The 16,739-nt window shown below is 51.4% G+C and overlaps 1 protein-coding gene across 1 annotated transcript; it reads right to left on the bottom strand.

Annotated features, from left to right (window-relative positions):
* Positions 1 to 421: 421 nt before the first annotated feature.
* GCAT (glycine C-acetyltransferase) lies at positions 422 to 15,837 on the bottom strand. Its single transcript, XM_036761698.1, has 9 exons — positions 15,624 to 15,837; positions 9,835 to 9,965; positions 6,140 to 6,241; positions 5,104 to 5,250; positions 3,936 to 4,090; positions 2,951 to 3,033; positions 2,224 to 2,395; positions 1,003 to 1,124; positions 422 to 573 (listed from the first exon to the last, which is right to left on the bottom strand). Exons 1-9 carry the CDS (start codon positions 15,835 to 15,837, stop codon positions 422 to 424), a joined length of 1,278 nt encoding a protein of 425 aa, XP_036617593.1.
* Positions 15,838 to 16,739: the final 902 nt, after the last annotated feature.

The following is a 16,739-nucleotide window of genomic DNA, read 5'->3' as shown; positions in this document are numbered from 1 at the left end:
GCCTCTGCTCCCAGAATATCAGGGCAGCAAAGGGCTTCAGAAGTTATTTACTATTCCCAAAGGGTGGCCACCCTCCTTTTGGGTGGAAAATGTCCACCCAGAGACAGGGAACTCACTACTACATGAGATAATCCACTCCATTTTTGAACAGTTCTAATTGTTAGCCATAACTGCAGGGGCTCAGGCCAGTGGGTGTTTTTCAACAGACACAGGAAATAGAAAATATAAAAGGTCATATATTCAGTTCCCAGGCACTTGGTTTGAGATACAACAGACTGAAGGTGGGAAGGAGCCGGGCCAGGCTCTGGGCTGGTTGGTGCTGTGCCCCTCCACCCTCCGAAGGGAGGCTCGGGGGCTCTCAGGCTCCCCAGCATCAGCACAGTCCATCCCCTGGCTTCTCAGGAAGGCCCCGAGCAGTCCCTCATGGGATGGCCCCATGCTGTTTTCCCACCTCCACAAAAGCCTTCACACAGCGGTCAATGTCCTCCTCACTGTGAACGGCCGAGACCTGAACTCGGATCCTGGCTTTTCCTTTGGGCACCACAGGATAGCTGAAGCCGGTGACGTAGATCCCTGGTGGGAATCCCTGAATGTCAAAGCTCTGAGCTGCTCTCTCTCAGCACCCCCAACCCCTCGTTCTACAGACTAGCACATAGAGGCCCAGGAAGGGAGGGACTTCCTGAAGGTCTCAGAGGCCATGCCCTGAACTGGGGCCCCTCCCCTACTTGCACAGGGCCAAGGGAAGCAAGGGGAGGCAGGACAGGTTATAATGGTTGGGGCAGAAGAGCCGGACCAAGAGGGAGGAGGGAGGAGGGAGGACCTTTGGTTTCCTCTGCACTCTTTCTCTGGTCCTAAGACAACAGACTGCACAGTCTTACTCATATTCTCTCATAGGATATAATCTCTGTGGCCTAACTTACACATGGGGAAAATGAGGTCTGGGTTGGGTGTAGAGGCTCTGCCCTGGGGTTTGGGGCAGAGCCAACCAGTCCCTGGAGTTACCTCTCTTCAGCATGTCTTCAGCCATAACCGATGCCAGTCGGGCATCTCCCAGCATCACAGGACAGATGGGGTGCTCCCTGCCAGAGATGGTGAAGCCAGCAGCCCCCATCTTATTACGAAACCTGGTGGAGGGAGGGAGGGAGGGAGAGAAGTTAGGTGGGCTTGGTCCCTGAGTCCAGGCCTCAGAAGCTCAGGAGGGGAAGGGGTGGGCATAGGGACACGTCTGCTAGAAATGGGTCTGCAGGAATGACAATGAGGTAGGAAGGGAACAGGGAGGGATAAAGATGACACCCTTGTCAAGTTCAGAGACAACTGGCAGGGATGTCTAACATGTTGGATAGAGAAAGGCCAATGGCGATGGGCTGAATTTCATCAGATGGGAAGAAGTTAGTAAAGGCTAAGGTAAAAGTCTAAAATTGGGCTTGAAAAACCAAAACTTCAAGGCAAAGTGAGGGGAGTTGGAACCACCCAACAGGTCCTGAAAAAAGGCCTGGGTGTCTTAGTGGACTGCAAGCTCCATACAAATGTAACAGACTGCTCCAATGCCCTTGACCTTGGTTGAACTACCTTTGAGGTATGGAGTCTGTTGTGGAGGCTACATTTTGGGAAGGCCATTGACAAATGTGAGGGCATTCAGAGGAAGGTGACCAGGATGGGTGAAGGGTCTGGAGGATCCAGGCCTAGGAAGATCAATGGAAGAAGCTAGGTCTGCGTAGCCTGGTGGATTTGGATATTTGCAGGGCTGTCACGTGGAGGAGGTTTGGGTTTGGTCTGGTTGGCCCAGAGAACAGAACCAGTAGCAGTGGTAGGGAGGGAGGTGCAAAGAGAAGAAAAGCCAACATTTTGGAGAGCTGGCCCAAAGGGGAGCAGGCTACCTGGGGAGGCAGTGGGGCTCCCCTGATCTAAGGCCTCCAAACACAGGGGCAATCACTCCTTGTTAGGCCTACTCCAGAGGGTAGAGGAGAGGGTCCTGGGGTCCCTGCCAGTTCAGAGCCTGAGTGTAGAGACAGAACAACATGGCCAAAGAAAGAAATGACCAAGGTGTTGAGAGACAACATGGAGGACTACACACAGAGAACAAGATGGACAGCAGAGTAGAGGCATCCCTCAAAGTTGTCTGGGGGGCATGTGCAGGACAGGAGGGAGACAGGATGCTGGAAGAGGGGGTATGGGGCCTGAATCAAGGCCAGGACTCCCTCCCTTCCCCAGGCCCAGCCTCACTGTCTGGTCTTGGCAGCCATGGATCGGGCAATGGCATTGCTCTCCATGAGAAGGTCCAAGGCCTTGGATGCACAGCCAACCACAGCAGGGGGAAGGCTGTTGGAGAAGAGGTAGGGTCGGCCCCGCTGCCGGAGAAGATCGATGAGATCCCGAGGCCCTGTTGTGTAGCCCCCTGGGAGAAGACAACCAGGTTACAGGCAGATACCATCCCAAGCATTCCTCGATTCCCACTGTGTCCCCCCAAGCTGGGATCATTCAAGCCATACCCATGAACCTCCCCACCTGAGAGACTTGGGAGGACAGGTGAACAAGGGGCAGGGCTGGTTCTGCTTAGGCTCTGAAGACAGAGTAGGACCAATACAGGTGGGACCAACAGGGAGGCCTGTTTCAGCTTCATAGAAGACATGACTGAGCATTAGAGCTGAGCAAAGGGAGACTGACTGTATCTGGAAAGAGTGAGTTCCCCATCATGGGCAGGCTTCAAGAAGATGCTGGATGAACACTCATCAGGCAGGTTTCATTCAATGTACTTAAATCCCCAGCCTTGAACACAGTAGGCACTTAATAGAATTCTGGGTAAAGTGCCCTCTGAGGTCCTTCTCAACTCTAGACTCCTCAGTCTGGGGAGGAGAGAAGAAAGGAAAGGAGGAGTCCCTCTTCTGCCCTCAGAACCAGGATCCCAGGCTGTGGCCAGGGGAGGGGGTGGGGAAAGGGACATCTAGACAACCTGAAGCCCCCCCCAAGGCTTTTCCCAGGGTAGAGTTGATGATGGTGACTTGGTCCATTACTCCCAGCAGCTCGTCGGTGCCCCTGCAAGGGAATGGTGCCTATTCATTACCTGCCCTGGGGTATAGGACCCCTCCCCTTGCCCCCATATCCTGCTTCTCCCTAAGTAATCTGGGTTTGGCTGGGGGGCCAGAGAGGCCTTCTAGACACACCCTTCTTACCAAAGCCCTTCATGCGTCACCTTCCCCCTTCCCCATCCACTGGTCCTCTGTCCCCAGCCCACTTGTCTGAGCCTCTGGTGATGATGGTAGGGACACATACTTTGACCACTGCATCCTCTCAGCTGCCTGAGGTACACACATTCCTCCTACTATTGTTATCACCACTTCTGCTACCTGGAGATCCCTCCAGGCCCCCAGGAAATCCAGGCCATGAAGACGGATACACCAAAGTGGAGACTGAAGAGAACTCTGGGCCACAGCCCAGGTCTGCCACTAACAAGCTGCGTGCTCTTTGGTAAGTTGATTAACTTCTCTGGGTCCGAGTTTCCACTAAGGTCCCTTAACGTCTGGAATTCTTTGGGTTTGTATTCTTCCAGCTGTGCCTCTCCCTGGGATGAGTGAGTGCTCAGGGAGCCACAAGCATGCCCGGCTTGGACCTGCAATCAGGGACTAGGGCTGGCCCTGAGAAAGCCAGGCCAGTGAGCTGAGGGGAGGAATAACTGAATCCTCTGGAGGCTTCCTCTGGGACAGAAAGCCACAGGAAGGAGGAGCGCTAATCTGTGTAGGAAGACCAGGTGATCTGAGCAGAAACCCTCAAACTTAACTCCTGCCAGCCTATCCAGGCCTGCTCTCTGCCTCAATTTTCCCCTCAGATGGCTGGACTAAACCTACCACCCCACTAGGGCTGTGAGAAAAGGGAGGTTAGACTTTATGTCCAAAAGCCTGGGCCCAGGCTGACTGTGGGGATGCATCACTGCTTCTCACCGGCCGGTTGGTCCAAGGAAGCCAGTGGCATGACATTCATCTACAAAGACCACAGCTTTGTATTTCTGAGCCAGCTGGCAGATCTCTCGAAGTGGAGCAATGTCACCATCCATGGAGAAGACCCCATCTGTGGCCACCAGCCTCAGCCGATGCTTCTGCAAGGGGACAAAGGCAGGGGTGGGGCTTGGGAAGTGCCCACACTTCTGCTCCCAGCTCTCCTTCTGAACCCGGGCACAAATCTCTAGGTCAGCCAGTCAGGGCCAGGGGTCATGGAGCAAAGCCTAGCAGGCGATGTGTAAGTGCAGAAGAAGAGGGAGGCTGGTCAGGCAGTGAGAGCCAGGAGCAACGGTACAACAGGCCCAGCCAGCACTGAATCCCAAAGAGGCGGAAACCCAGGGAAGGCCTCTAGCACACCGGGAGGGACTCTCCACGGAGGACACACAGGGGCCCGTGAGCCAGATCCCCCAAGAGGAGACATAGGGTGGGCTGCCACCTGCTTGTGGAGGGATCCCGGGGGCCTCCTTCCATGGGATCAGACTCGGACACAGACAAAGGGAGCAGCAGATCCCTGGCATTTCAACTATGGGACTAAGGGGTTGGGGGGGCCTGCACTGGGAGGTCCCTGGTCAGGAAGCCTTATTTCTGAGAAGTTGTGTGGTAAAAATTGGGCGAAGGGTTGGACTTGAGAGTCAAAAGACATCTGGACTCAAATCCTGGCTTGAAAACTAGCTGTGTGATCTGCCCTCCTTCCTCTCCTTCATTTTTTCCTTCTTTCTTTCCTTTCCTCTCTCTCTGCTCTCCTTTCTTGTCTTTCCTTCCTCCCCTCCTTGTTCCTCTCTTTCTTTTCATTTCTTTTCTTCTTTCCCCCTTCCCTTTTGTCTATCCTTTTTCCCTTTTCTTTTTCCTCCCTTCCTTTTTCTTTCTTCTTTTTCCCCTTTCCCTTTTTCCGCCTTCCTTTCTTCCTTCTTTTTTCTCTCCCTCTCCCTTTTTCTCATTCCTCTCTCCTTCCCTTTCCTTTTCCTCTTTTTTCTCCCTCCCTCTATAAATTGAGGGTAACAAGACATGTGCTACCTTATCTCATGAGGCTGTTGTGAGAAAAGGGCTTCGGGAATCTGAGGCCTTAACAGTTGAACTGGGAGGAGCTGACTGTCGGCATCCAGTTAGTTACCTGGGTGTCCTGCAGCTTGGCCTCCAGATCCCCCAAGTCCAGGTGGCGATAGCGGTACTTGTTGGCCTTACAGAGGCGGATGCCATCGATGATGGAGGCATGGTTGAGCTCATCAGACAGCACTGCATCCTCGGGGGTCAGCAAGGCCTGTGGGGGGCAGAGACCACCACTATGGGCTGCTGCCCACCCTTCTTGGCCCGGAGCTGCTCCAACAACTCTGGGCCATCTCAACCTGGCTGGGGTCCTGCCCTCTGTCCCGCTCCCCTCCACCTCCGAACCCAAGAGCTTAGCCTGACAGCCTTGAGAAGGGATAGGCCGGGGTCCTTGCCTCCTCCCCCACAGACCCTGGGTTTTTGTCAAATCACCCAGTATCCCCATCGGCTCATTGACTCTTCTGGGAAGCTTGGACCTCTGCCCTTTTTTTTCACCTCCTCCTCCTCCTCCTCCTCTTCCTGCTTGCTCAGGTGTTTTAGTGACAGGTCCATGGTCACACAGCCACTAACTTTCAGAAGTGGGATCTGACCCCAAGGCTAAGAGGCGCTGTGACGCCAGAATGCCTCTGCTCTCGAGTTAGAGACTGTTCTTGTTTGTATGTTTACATGTGGACATTTCTCCCTTATTTCTGCTGCTTTTTCTCTGCTGTCACTTATGGGGACCCAAGGCCTAGATTAAGGACCCTGTCACTTTTCTCCATCTCTGTATATTTCAACACTTTAACCTCATTTTTATTGATTTTTTTTTATATCACATCTAGGAGGGAAGAGAATAAGCATTCATCAGACACCTACTATGCACCAGACACTTACTGAGAGCTTTATGAACATCTCGTTTGGGAGTAGGCAGCTGCTATGATGACTCTCATTTTACAGGTAAGGAAACTGAGGCTGGCAGGTTAAGTGACCTCTTCTCCACTCTCCTTGAGAGCCCTCCACAAGGCCTACCCAGGGTTCCCGGACTCTCCTCATTTGTGCCTTTGGTACCAGGCAGGCCTCCGTCACTGAGGGCCCTGGGGCCAACCAGGCCAAAGCTCACCTACCTCAAACAGTCCAGCGTTGGCATCAAAGCAGCTTGGATAGAGGATGGCATCCTCCCTCTGGTGGAAGTAGGCAATCTTCTCCTCCAGAGCTTTGTGGATGCTCTGTATGGGAGAGGCAGAGAGTCTAGATAAGACATGGGAGGTCAGGGAGCTGGGGGAGGGGCCTTGATAACTGCCAACAAGTCACAGGCCCAGGCCATGGTCTGGCCAGGTTCAGCAGAACCAACCAGCAGGTCTAGAATAGAAGCCCCCTGAGGACAGGGACTGGCTCATTTTTGTCTCTGTACACGTAAAACCTAGTACAGCGTCTGGCATCCAGGAGGCGCTTAATACAGGCTTGTTAAATTGAACTAAATTGGCCAGAATGTCAGGGATGTCTGTCTTCAGCTCCCTCTCTCCCCTCCCCAATACCACATCTCCGTCAGGATGCCCTGTGACGTTCTCCAAGACAATGACATCTGATCATTTCACACTTAAGGGTCACACACTTCCTATTCTCTGGGAGAGCCCAGGGGAGGGAAGGATTGAATTTTGAAATTGAGGCTTGGGGTCATAGAGCCACAGAGCTACAGAATGAAGGCTGGAGCTGGAAGGCACCTAGTGCTCGCCCCCAAAGTTACCTACCCTCCTCCATAAAGCCACAGAATGGTGGAGTTAGGATGGCCTTCTTAGAACATGGAATGTCAGAGGTGAGAAGGAGCTTAGAACAGAGATTGTCAGGGCTAGGAGGGGCCTTACAATAGCTGGGAGGAAGCTCAGAACATGGAATGTCAAGGCTGGGAGGGAGCTTAGAACATGGAATGTCAAGGCTGGGAGGGAGCTTAGAACACGGAACAGCAGAGCTGAGAATATAAGCTAACAGAATATGGAAGAACCTTAGGCCTGGGAATGTCAGAGCTGCTGATTGGGTGGGTAGGTGGATGGATGGGGGAAACCTTTGAAAGTGAAATACCAGAACTGGCAGGAACTTTAGTACCTCGAATGTTAAAACAGAGAAGGAACTCACAGTTGAAACCCTTAATTTGATTCACTCAATCACTTCTTCAGCAAGCATTTATTAAAGGTTATTATAGTAACTCTATTGATGATGTGGTTATTAAATATTGCTGGGGATACAGAAATGGACATGAGCCAGGCCTGTGCGCAGAGAGGATGCCATCCAACGGGCACCAAGACAAGCTCCCAAATAACTGAATGTGTGAGAAATTAGGACAAAAGACAGGACCAAGACCAGATCTCAGAGAAATTCAAACACGGGCGGATTTCACGGATAAAGGAAACCCAGGCCGCCAGAGGCACACTATTTCTCAGGGTCACCAAGCAAGTGCAGCAGCATTCAGTCCAGCATCCTTTCCTCCAGAAAGGCCAAAGTGTCATTTCAGAAGCAGGAAGAAGTGGCCGGGTGGTGGGTGGAGTGGGAGTCTGCCCCTGGCTGCTCACTAGGGTCTGTATGGGGAGGGGCACTGATAAAAAATTATTAATGACAGAAATTGTTAATACCAGATGTAATGGGGGCTGTCTCTTCCCCAAATGATTGTTGTAATGTCAGAATTTCAATAACGTCCTTACATTCCTACTCTTAAGATATTTACTCCTGACTAGGTTGAGCTGAACCACACCCCAGATCCTCCCATGCAGGGATCTTGCTTCAGTGGGGGAGCCAGTTGGATCTCAGCTTCTCACGTCCTTGCCCCCTTTCCTTGGGATTCATGGCATGAAGGCCAAAGCAGCCAGGATGAAGTGGCTTTCCTTGCTGGGGATAGCCCTTGGCCGCTGGGCTCTCATGACTCGCCCTTGCCATCTCACCTGCCTCCTCCCCTACCCCAAAGGTGTAAGAAGCTTTTTCACAGTCTTGGAGTTGGGAAATCCGCGGATAGCCCCCAGGGAGGCAAGTTTGGTAGCCAGTTATCCTGGTTAAAGATGCTTTAAACTCATGGCTTTGATTTATTTCAGGACTCGACAGAGGTAAAGACTTGAATTTGCTTCCTGCCTCTGGGATTTATTTGATCTTGGTCGAGAACTGGACTGGACCAGGCAAGCTTTGATATTTCTTCCAGGTTAGAAAAACCTAGGCTCTTGTATGCTCGAGGCCAACTCTAGTGGTAAGGGGCTGTTGATCCGGTGATATGGACATAGATTTAAAAAATTTCTTTTTACAATGGTAGGGAGGGTCAGTTAAGCACTTAGCATAGTAACGCAGCACAAAGTAGGCGCTTAATAAATGCTTCCCACTCTTTCCTTTCTCCAACTAACAGTTCTCCAAATAACGGGGATTTCTATTTCTAGAGCCCCTTACCCAGAGCAATTCCACAGGTCATGCCCATATTCTTATTTGTTTTACAGATAAGGAAATAGCCCCCCAGGCTCTGAGATGGAAGGGATTGGTCCCAGGTAGCTGTTCCTCCCCACTCCAGGCATCTCTCAGTTCCAGCACCCTCAGAGGTCATCTAGTCCAACATCCTCATTTCACAGTTGGGGAAACTGAGGCCAGGAGGGAGGAACCATGGGTTCTTGGATTCTAGCTCTAGCCCCTCAGAGACCATCTTGTCCATCTGTCACTCATGTTATAGATGGGGACAACTGAGAAGGTCACAGGATGTAGGTCACAAAAACCAGGATTTGAAACCAGCTCCTGGGTCTCCTAATCCTGAGCTCTGTCCTTGTGACTGCCTTGCCCCTTCCCCATATACTGGGAAGTCTAACCTGGGATTATGATGACTTGAGAAGCAGAGGGCACACAGGCTTCCCCAGAACGAAGGCCAATGGGGACCATGACACAGAGTCCAGGCTGACAGCCCCTGTCCTGTGCCTTTTAATTCCGTAACTGGGAGGGCGGAAGAGCCTCCCAAATCTGCTCGAGGCTACATGGGGCTGTGGCCAGGACCCTGATCTGTGAGACCTCAGCCCTCAATTTCCCTCATCCATAAAATGAGAAGGGAAGATGGAGCGAAGGGAAGGAGCGTTTGTTTATTACCATGTGCAGGGGGCACTGTGCCAGGCACTTTACGAACGTCATCTCACTTGGACGACAACCCTGATCCCCATTTACAGATGGGGAAAAGGAGGCTGGCAGAATTTAAGTGACTTGTCCAGGGTCATACTGCCCAGGATAACCACCTACACTGGCCTCCCTCACTTCTGCTTTGCAGAATCTCTCTTTTCCTTCAAGGCCCGGTTGTTTTCTGCACGATCCTCCTAATGCTGGTGCCTGCCCTCCCTCCCAAGCTACCTTGCATTCAACTTCTTTGAATTCATTCTGTATCTAGCAGCTGTATCCAGTTGTCTCCCCCATTTGAGTATAAGCAGCTTGCCCGCAGGGACTGTTTGTCCTCATGTCCCCAGCGCTCAAGTGTGGCACATAATACAGGTGCTTAACAAAACTAGTTGTTTGATTTCTCATTGGTTATTACCAGCTCTGTAAGGTAAGGAGGGACCTCATCACCATTTTACAGATGAGGAAATGGTCTGAGAGGGGAAGTGATTTGTCAGAGGTCTTACTGCCAATCGGCAGCAGAAGCGGGGCCAGAAGCCAGGTATGCCGTCTCCCAGGCCAGTCCTACTCCCCCACTCTCACGGAGTTGCCCAGAGCCATCGGTGACACGGCCAAGCAGGCCATCGGGCTAGGGGAGGCAGCAGCTGGAGTCACGGCTCGCCTGCCTCGGTGCCTTGCTCTGGGGTGGGGGTCTCCCTCATACCTGGGTCCCACAGATGAATCGCACGGAGCTGAGGCCTGCTCCAAACTGCTCCAGGGCCTTCAGGCCAGCTTGGATCACTTCCGGGTGGCTGGAGAGACCCAGGTAGTTATTGGCACAGAAATTAAGGATCTCTGTGGTAAAGAGGAGAGAGAATTATAGGGTTTAGAGGTGGGAGGTCCTCAGAGGTCATTCAGAACAACCCTCTTATTATACAGACGAGCAGACTGAGGCCTAGTTGGGGGAAGTGACTTTCCCAGGGTCTTGTAGGTTCCAAGGATGAGCCACATTCAACCTCAGATCTCCTGCCCCTAAATCCAGGGCTGTGAGGAATACAACCATATATAACTATATCCCCTAAAGACATCTGCATCGTGCAGTGGACAGAACTCTGGGAGACCTGAGTTCAATCTGACCTCAAGCATCTACTAGCCATGAGTCCCTGGGCAAGTCCTTCTCAGCCTCAGTTATCTATCTGTAAGATGGGAATCTATTTCAGAGGATTGTTATGAGACTCAAAGGAGATTAAAGATGTAAACTATAACAGCGTTATTATTGGTGGATAATGCCCACAGAGTCCAAGCCTCTCAGGAAGCTTTTAGTGTCTTACTGAACACATAAACCCTGCTCAGTGCATGCAGGCCGGTGACAGGCCCTTCGGCCTGGGCCTCAGTTTTCTAATCTGCAAAATGAGATTCCTCTTAGCTCTGGTGTCATGGTTACAGTGTATGTGTGTGACAGACAGACACAAAGAGAAAGAAGGATTCGGAGAAGAGGGGAGGGACAAAAAGGGAAAAGACAGAGGGGGAGAGGAGAGAAGGGGGAGAGAAACAGAAAGAGGGATAGGGAGAGAAAGGGGGGGAGGGACAGAGGGAGAAAAAGGGAGAAAGAGAGGGGGACAGAGAGAAAAAGAAATAAGAGTGAGGGAAGAGTAGAGAAGGTAGAGACAGAGAAAGAGAGAGAGGGAGAGAGAGAGAGGGATAGGGAGAAGAAGAGGGGGGAGGGGCAGAGAGAGAAAAAGAGAGAAAGAGAGGGGGACAGAGAGAAAAAAATAGAGAGAAGAGTAGAGAAGGTAGAGACAGAGAAAGGGAGAGAGAAAGGGAGAGAGGGAGGGAGGGAGGGAGAGAGAGAGAGAGAGAGAGAGAGAGAGAGAGAGAGAGAGAGGGAAGAGAGAGGAGGGGGGAAAGAGAGAGGGAGAGGTGGAGATGGGGGGAGAGGGGAATGGGAGGGGAGGGAGGGGAGAGAGGGGAGAGAGGGGAGGGAGGGAAGGGATGGGAGGGGAGGGAGGGGAGAGAGGGGAGGGAGGGGAGAGATGGGAGGGAGAGGAGGGGAGGGAGGGTGGAGGGGATGGGCTGGAGCAGCCAGGAGGATTAAGAAGAAAAGGGCAGCTAAGGCCAGCAGCAGTTTCTGAGGCCCCAGGCCCAGGAGTGGCACTGTACATAGGGTGCAGATAACCCACTCCAGGTTGGCCACGGAATCACACCTCACTCGCTGAGGTTGCTGCCACTCAGGTGTCCTGGCCCACTTCTCTTTGCTCCTTTCTTGCTAACCAAGTCTAGCCCAGTGGTATCCAACTCAAACAGAAACAGAGGCCATTAACCTAGATGGAAAGATCCCTGCAGGCAGCGTCTGACTCAGAAAACCCCACATTTACGTTATCTCTTTTCTAATGTATTTTTAATCTGCCTTATTCAATATTCCCTAATTACATTTTAATCTGCTTCTGGAGGCCTTGCAGGTATTTGGTATTTGACATTTCCACTCTCAAATTTTGTTTTCATTGACCAACACTTCCCCCTGTTGAGGTTTAGGGGTGCTAGAACTCTAAAATAGTGACACAGGCGTCCTGCCTGAATGAATTCGACCCAAGCCTTCTTTCAGCCAAAGACAAGTTTTATAAGAACACCGTCCAAGGTGGGTGATTCTAAAAATCTGCCATATTGGCCAGCCTCTTAAGGAATATAATCATTTTCATGGAGGCAAGATAGATCTTTTATTCAGAAGGCTGTGGGAACAGACAAGGGGTCTAGATGGAATTAAGGGAGGGGTGGTCTAGGCTGGGGCCAGGTACAGCTAATTAACTGGGAAGGGCCGATTACCCCTGGTGAACACCAGGGACCTGAGCCACATGGGAAAGTTCAGGGGCTTTTCCTTTTTAGGGTCCAAATCCTATCTTCATCTCCCCTAACTCCCAATACAAATGAGAAGGAACTAGTGATAGGGCTCAGGGTGCACCCAAAAATATTGGAGTGCAAAGCTGTCCCAAAAGAATTCAACTAGGCTGTCTCCAAATCAAGTAAAGGCATTTATTGGGGCTAACATATAACACACCAAGCAGGCTTCCCTGCCCCTTAAGGGAGTTGCAGCTTAAGGCAGGTTCCCCCAAGGGAGAGGGGGATGCCCCCAAGGAAGGGAGCAATGCCCTAGCCAGGAGAGGCTAGGGGTTCTTAGAGTACAATCTGCTGTGGTGGGGGGATGAGGTGACCAGAGACTTATAGGCTAAAGAGGTGGGAGATAGGTACTCAGGGACAGTAATTTTAAAATTTCGGGAATTACCTATTCTATTGTTCATCCCCGGGGACCAGGTTAGTTTTGTATTTCTAGGACCAGCCTACAAGAATTCCATTGTCTTTTAAAGTAACTTTAAGTGGTATTTGAGATAATGGAAATCTCAACCTCTCCTCCCCTCAAGTACGTATCCAAATTCATTTGGGCAAAAGGGCTAGGATCTGGTATTCCTCATCGCTAGTCTAACCTCCTGGTTTTATAGAGGGCAACATCAGGCTCACAGAGCGGAAATGATTTTTCCAAGGTCATGGGGGGGGCCCTTCCCCCATTGCTAAATGTTCTCCCTCTTCCTATTTTCCCTTTCTTCAGATTCTCTGCCTCCTTCCGGGGCGAAGTTCAAAAGCTGCCTCTTTCTCCAGGACTCCAGCACTCCAGCCCACACCATTTCTCCCCCAGAGACAGCTGACATCTGACGCTTAGGCATACTTGGAAGGGGCCATGGCTTAATCGGTTTTTGTACTTTTAAAAACAGGTCAAGGATACAATAAAAAATCCGAGGCCTCCGCCCTTCAGGTGTTTACATTCAAATGGGGGAAGCAAGGTACATGTACTCAGTCCATACAAGACCATAAGTTCTTTGCTCCAATGCAGAGCACCATGGTAGTGGCGACTCCGCCAAACACTGACACACTTATTAGGCACCATTTATAAGCAGAGGTAAAATACCAGTCCAGTCTTCAGGAGGCATGGGATCTACACTGGGGAATAGAGGGGATTCCGGTGGGTGGCTGTGGAATGAAAGGAGGCTAAGACACTAGGTTCTTGAGATCCTATGATTTCTGTGTTGGGGCTCTCAGAGTACTGGGTTTGAACTCAGCCCTGTGGCTGAATCTCAGCTGTTCACTTGCTCCCTCTGTGAAGAGGGGCCATTCACACAGCAGAGATAAAACCCTAGCACACTTCTGATAAGGGAAGGCTCCTGAGACCCCAGGGAACTTCCTTGCCTCTCTCTGTGGGCTGCTTTTATCACCGTTTACCACCTAGCAGACAAGACTGTCTTTCCCTGGGGGTTACTGAATATATTTTTATTAAAAAAAAATTCCCTGTCTCAGCCCTGAGGTTTTGAGAGGTTCATTGCTCCAGCCTGGGGAAAGTAAGAATGACTGCAACAGGAGGAAGCTGTGATAAATGCTCTAAGTTGTGTGAATGGAAATGGAGGAGGGATCATGGGAAGGAGAGAGCTCCCAGAGAGTTAGAGAATGAGTAAAGGTTTCCTGGAAGTGGTATTTGAGGTAAAGGTGGGCAGGATTTCAAATGGTAGTCGTGGGAAGGTAGACAGACCAAAGGCAAGGGAACAGAACAGATGTTGTGGGCCAAGATACAAGTGGACCTGGGGAGGCATGATTTAAACCCCAGTCACAGGTTAACTCCTACATTCCCACATCAGAGTTGAGAGGCAGGCCTGGGGCAGTTTCGGTTAACTTTGCCCCTGAGTAATGGATCTGCGGCCCAGCTGTGGGACCCTTGGGGCAAGAGGAATAGAAAAGTGGTTCTCTGAATACTGAACCCCAGAATGGGGAAATGGAGAGTCCCAAAGGAATCTCCTGCCTGACTGCTTTAGCTTCCTTTCAGAGGCATGAACTTTTTCTGGAATGCTTTTATCTATTCTTGGAGGTGCTTCTACCTGGGTCAATTGCAATGTGTTTTGAGGAAATAGATTGCTTTTTTGGAACCTAGACCTCTGAATGACCCAAAGCATGAGAAGTAGGTCAGCAAAGCAAGGTGGGAAGGCAGGAAGGAATGGGACCAAACTGGCAAATAGGCTGATAAGAGTTTAGGGGTGGAAGAGATGTGAAGACAGCTGACCCAGCCCTTGAAGAAAGCTGGTTTAGCTTGCTTGTAAATAGGGTATTAGGAAAGGCTAGCTGGGAAACTGCAGGGCCACAGAATCTCAGAGACAGATCATTTCTTTCCAACCTTGATCCTACCTTTCTAGCCTTGACTCAGAGAGGCCACAGAGGCCTTCTGAGAATCTGGTTCAAGCTCTGTGCCAGGTTTTGTGATTTGTTACAAACTCATCATCCATTTTCTCCTTCTGGCTGGGTAAGCTATAGAATGCTCTTACATTACTTTTATTTCTATCAATCCTCACTAAAAGAATGTATGTTCTCAAAGTACTAGGTGACTCTAATGTTCCTTTTAATCAGTTCCTTTCCAATTGGATGAACCTTTCTGTGGCCAGGTCCAGCCATGAGGTACCTAGCAGTAAGTCTCAGCCCCTCTCAGACATGGTGCATGCCTAGGTTTTGTTATCACCTCCAAGTTTTTGAACCCTCCCATTCTTTTATCTGACCATGAGCCTTTCATTCCAACATTCCCTCTCTCTGCCCTATGTTCTTGAATTTCTCTAGTTTATTAGCCATTCTTGTAAGAACTGAGACCGTGGATTCTATTTCTGCCCCTTGAATTTGCTATAGGATCCTGGGAATTTCCAATCTTCTACACCGCTAACTTTTTTTTCCATGTTTCACCCGCTACACTCCATAGTATCTATTTGGCTCTGTGGGTAGATGGTGAGTAAGATTATAGAAGCTTGAAATGCTTAGCAGGCAGCAGGAGGCCACGGAAGGCTTTGTGAGGAGCAAAATGATATAATTAGGACTTTGAATTATGAAGCTGACCTGTGTGAGCTATGCGGAGGGAGAGTCAGGAGTAAGGAAGAAGGCATTGCAATGGAGGATGCTTCTCTCACGAGATCCCCATCTGCCCTTACCCCCCACCTCTCCCCTGCAACAACCCCCCTCGCCGCCCCTTTCTTTCAGTCAGGCATTACAAACGCAGACCCGGCCCTCAAGGGTGTTCCTGCACCTGGCCCCTGCAGCAGCCGCCTCCTAGCCTTCAGTGGGGACAGGCTGTTCACCCCGCCCGTGAAATCATGTTAAATGAACAGGAGCAGCCTCCCTGGGGGAAAGTGGGGCAGCTGGGGTGGAGAGGCGGTGTGTGGATGGTACATGCATATGAGTCTCCTTCCATCCCCAGCCCTCACGTACTTCCAGAAGTCTAGCTCAATCGCCAACAATTTTCTTGGCAGGAAAGGGGATGGTGGTAAGGGCCATCCTCAAAGGAGCCTGTCCTGGGACATCGCCCTAAGCTAGACAACCGTGCAAATTCTCGGGTTGGCGAGTCCGACGCATTCGCCTTCAGGGCTGGGGCAGGAGCAGGAGCATCCCCCCAAGCCTCCCCTCCTTCTCCCTCTCCTCCGCCCAGGTCGGAGCTGGCCTTACCTCCCGAGGTGCCCTCCACGCTGATGTGGGGCCCCTGCTTGGAGGTGATGATTCTCTCGCTCTTCCACGTGCCTGCCCCCCGTATCGCGTCCAGCTGGCTCTCCAGGATGCCCGTAAGTTGAGCCAGGGCTGACTGTGCCCGGCAGCCTCCCCCGCCCGGAGCCACAGGGCGGGCTAGGGCCAAGGACGAGCCGAGTAGACGTCCGCACCACATCGCAGTCAGTTACACCTGAAATGGACAGAGGCCGCAGCGAACTCACGCTGGACTGGGGGCCGCGCTCTCCGAAGCCACATCTAAAAGCTCCTGTGTCGGGAGGCAAGGGGCCCAGCGCAGCCAATGGGGAAGCCTAGAGCCAAGCTGGGCGGGCTGCAAGGAGGAATCATTTAAAGGGGCGGAGGAGGGCGGTGGGGGTCACCCATCCCTTTCTCTCTCCGCCACCCCACCCCGCCCATCCCATCTACGTCCCCTCTCTTCGCTTACCCCGGCACCGATACCTTTGCCTACGTTGCCACCAGCTGAAAATCTTCCCATCCTTTAAAGGCCCATTTTAGAGATGAGGAGCCTGTAACTTACTCAGATCGCGCAGGTAGCAAAAGGAAGCATTTATGGAGAACCTACCCAGTGCCAATCAGCCAATCACCGAACATTTATTTAGAGTCTGAGAAGGGAGGCCAGGTTTCGGAGCCAGGAAGACCCGAGTTCGGATCTCACCTCTGACATACCGGCGTGTAACTCTAGGCAACTTAACCCCTCAGTGATCCAAGCTAACACTAAGCATACAAATCGTTCAGAAGGTGCTTCGATGAAGGGAGTTACCTCACGTGGGAGCTCCGTAAAACAACGAAATCATGGATCCAGGCCCGGTAACTGTCCCTTAGTGACCAGGCTGGGCGCTATGCGCTGAAGAGAGAAACCTTTCTCTCAAGGAGCTGGGGTGGGGAGGGGTGGGGCGCAAAAAAGAGATGGAAATAAGTAGCAAAGACTAGATAGAAACTGGCCCTCAGACGTCAATCAACAGTCAATAAACATTCATTAAGCACCTACGGAGTGACGTGCGAAGTAGTAAGCGCTGGGAATACAATGAAAGAAAATAGTGTGCCCTCGAGGAGATCACA

Source organism: Trichosurus vulpecula, chromosome 5 (genome assembly GCF_011100635.1).
Source record: "Trichosurus vulpecula isolate mTriVul1 chromosome 5, mTriVul1.pri, whole genome shotgun sequence".
NCBI lineage: Eukaryota > Metazoa > Chordata > Mammalia > Diprotodontia > Phalangeridae > Trichosurus > Trichosurus vulpecula.
This window is presented reverse-complemented; position numbering and strand designations above follow the sequence as displayed.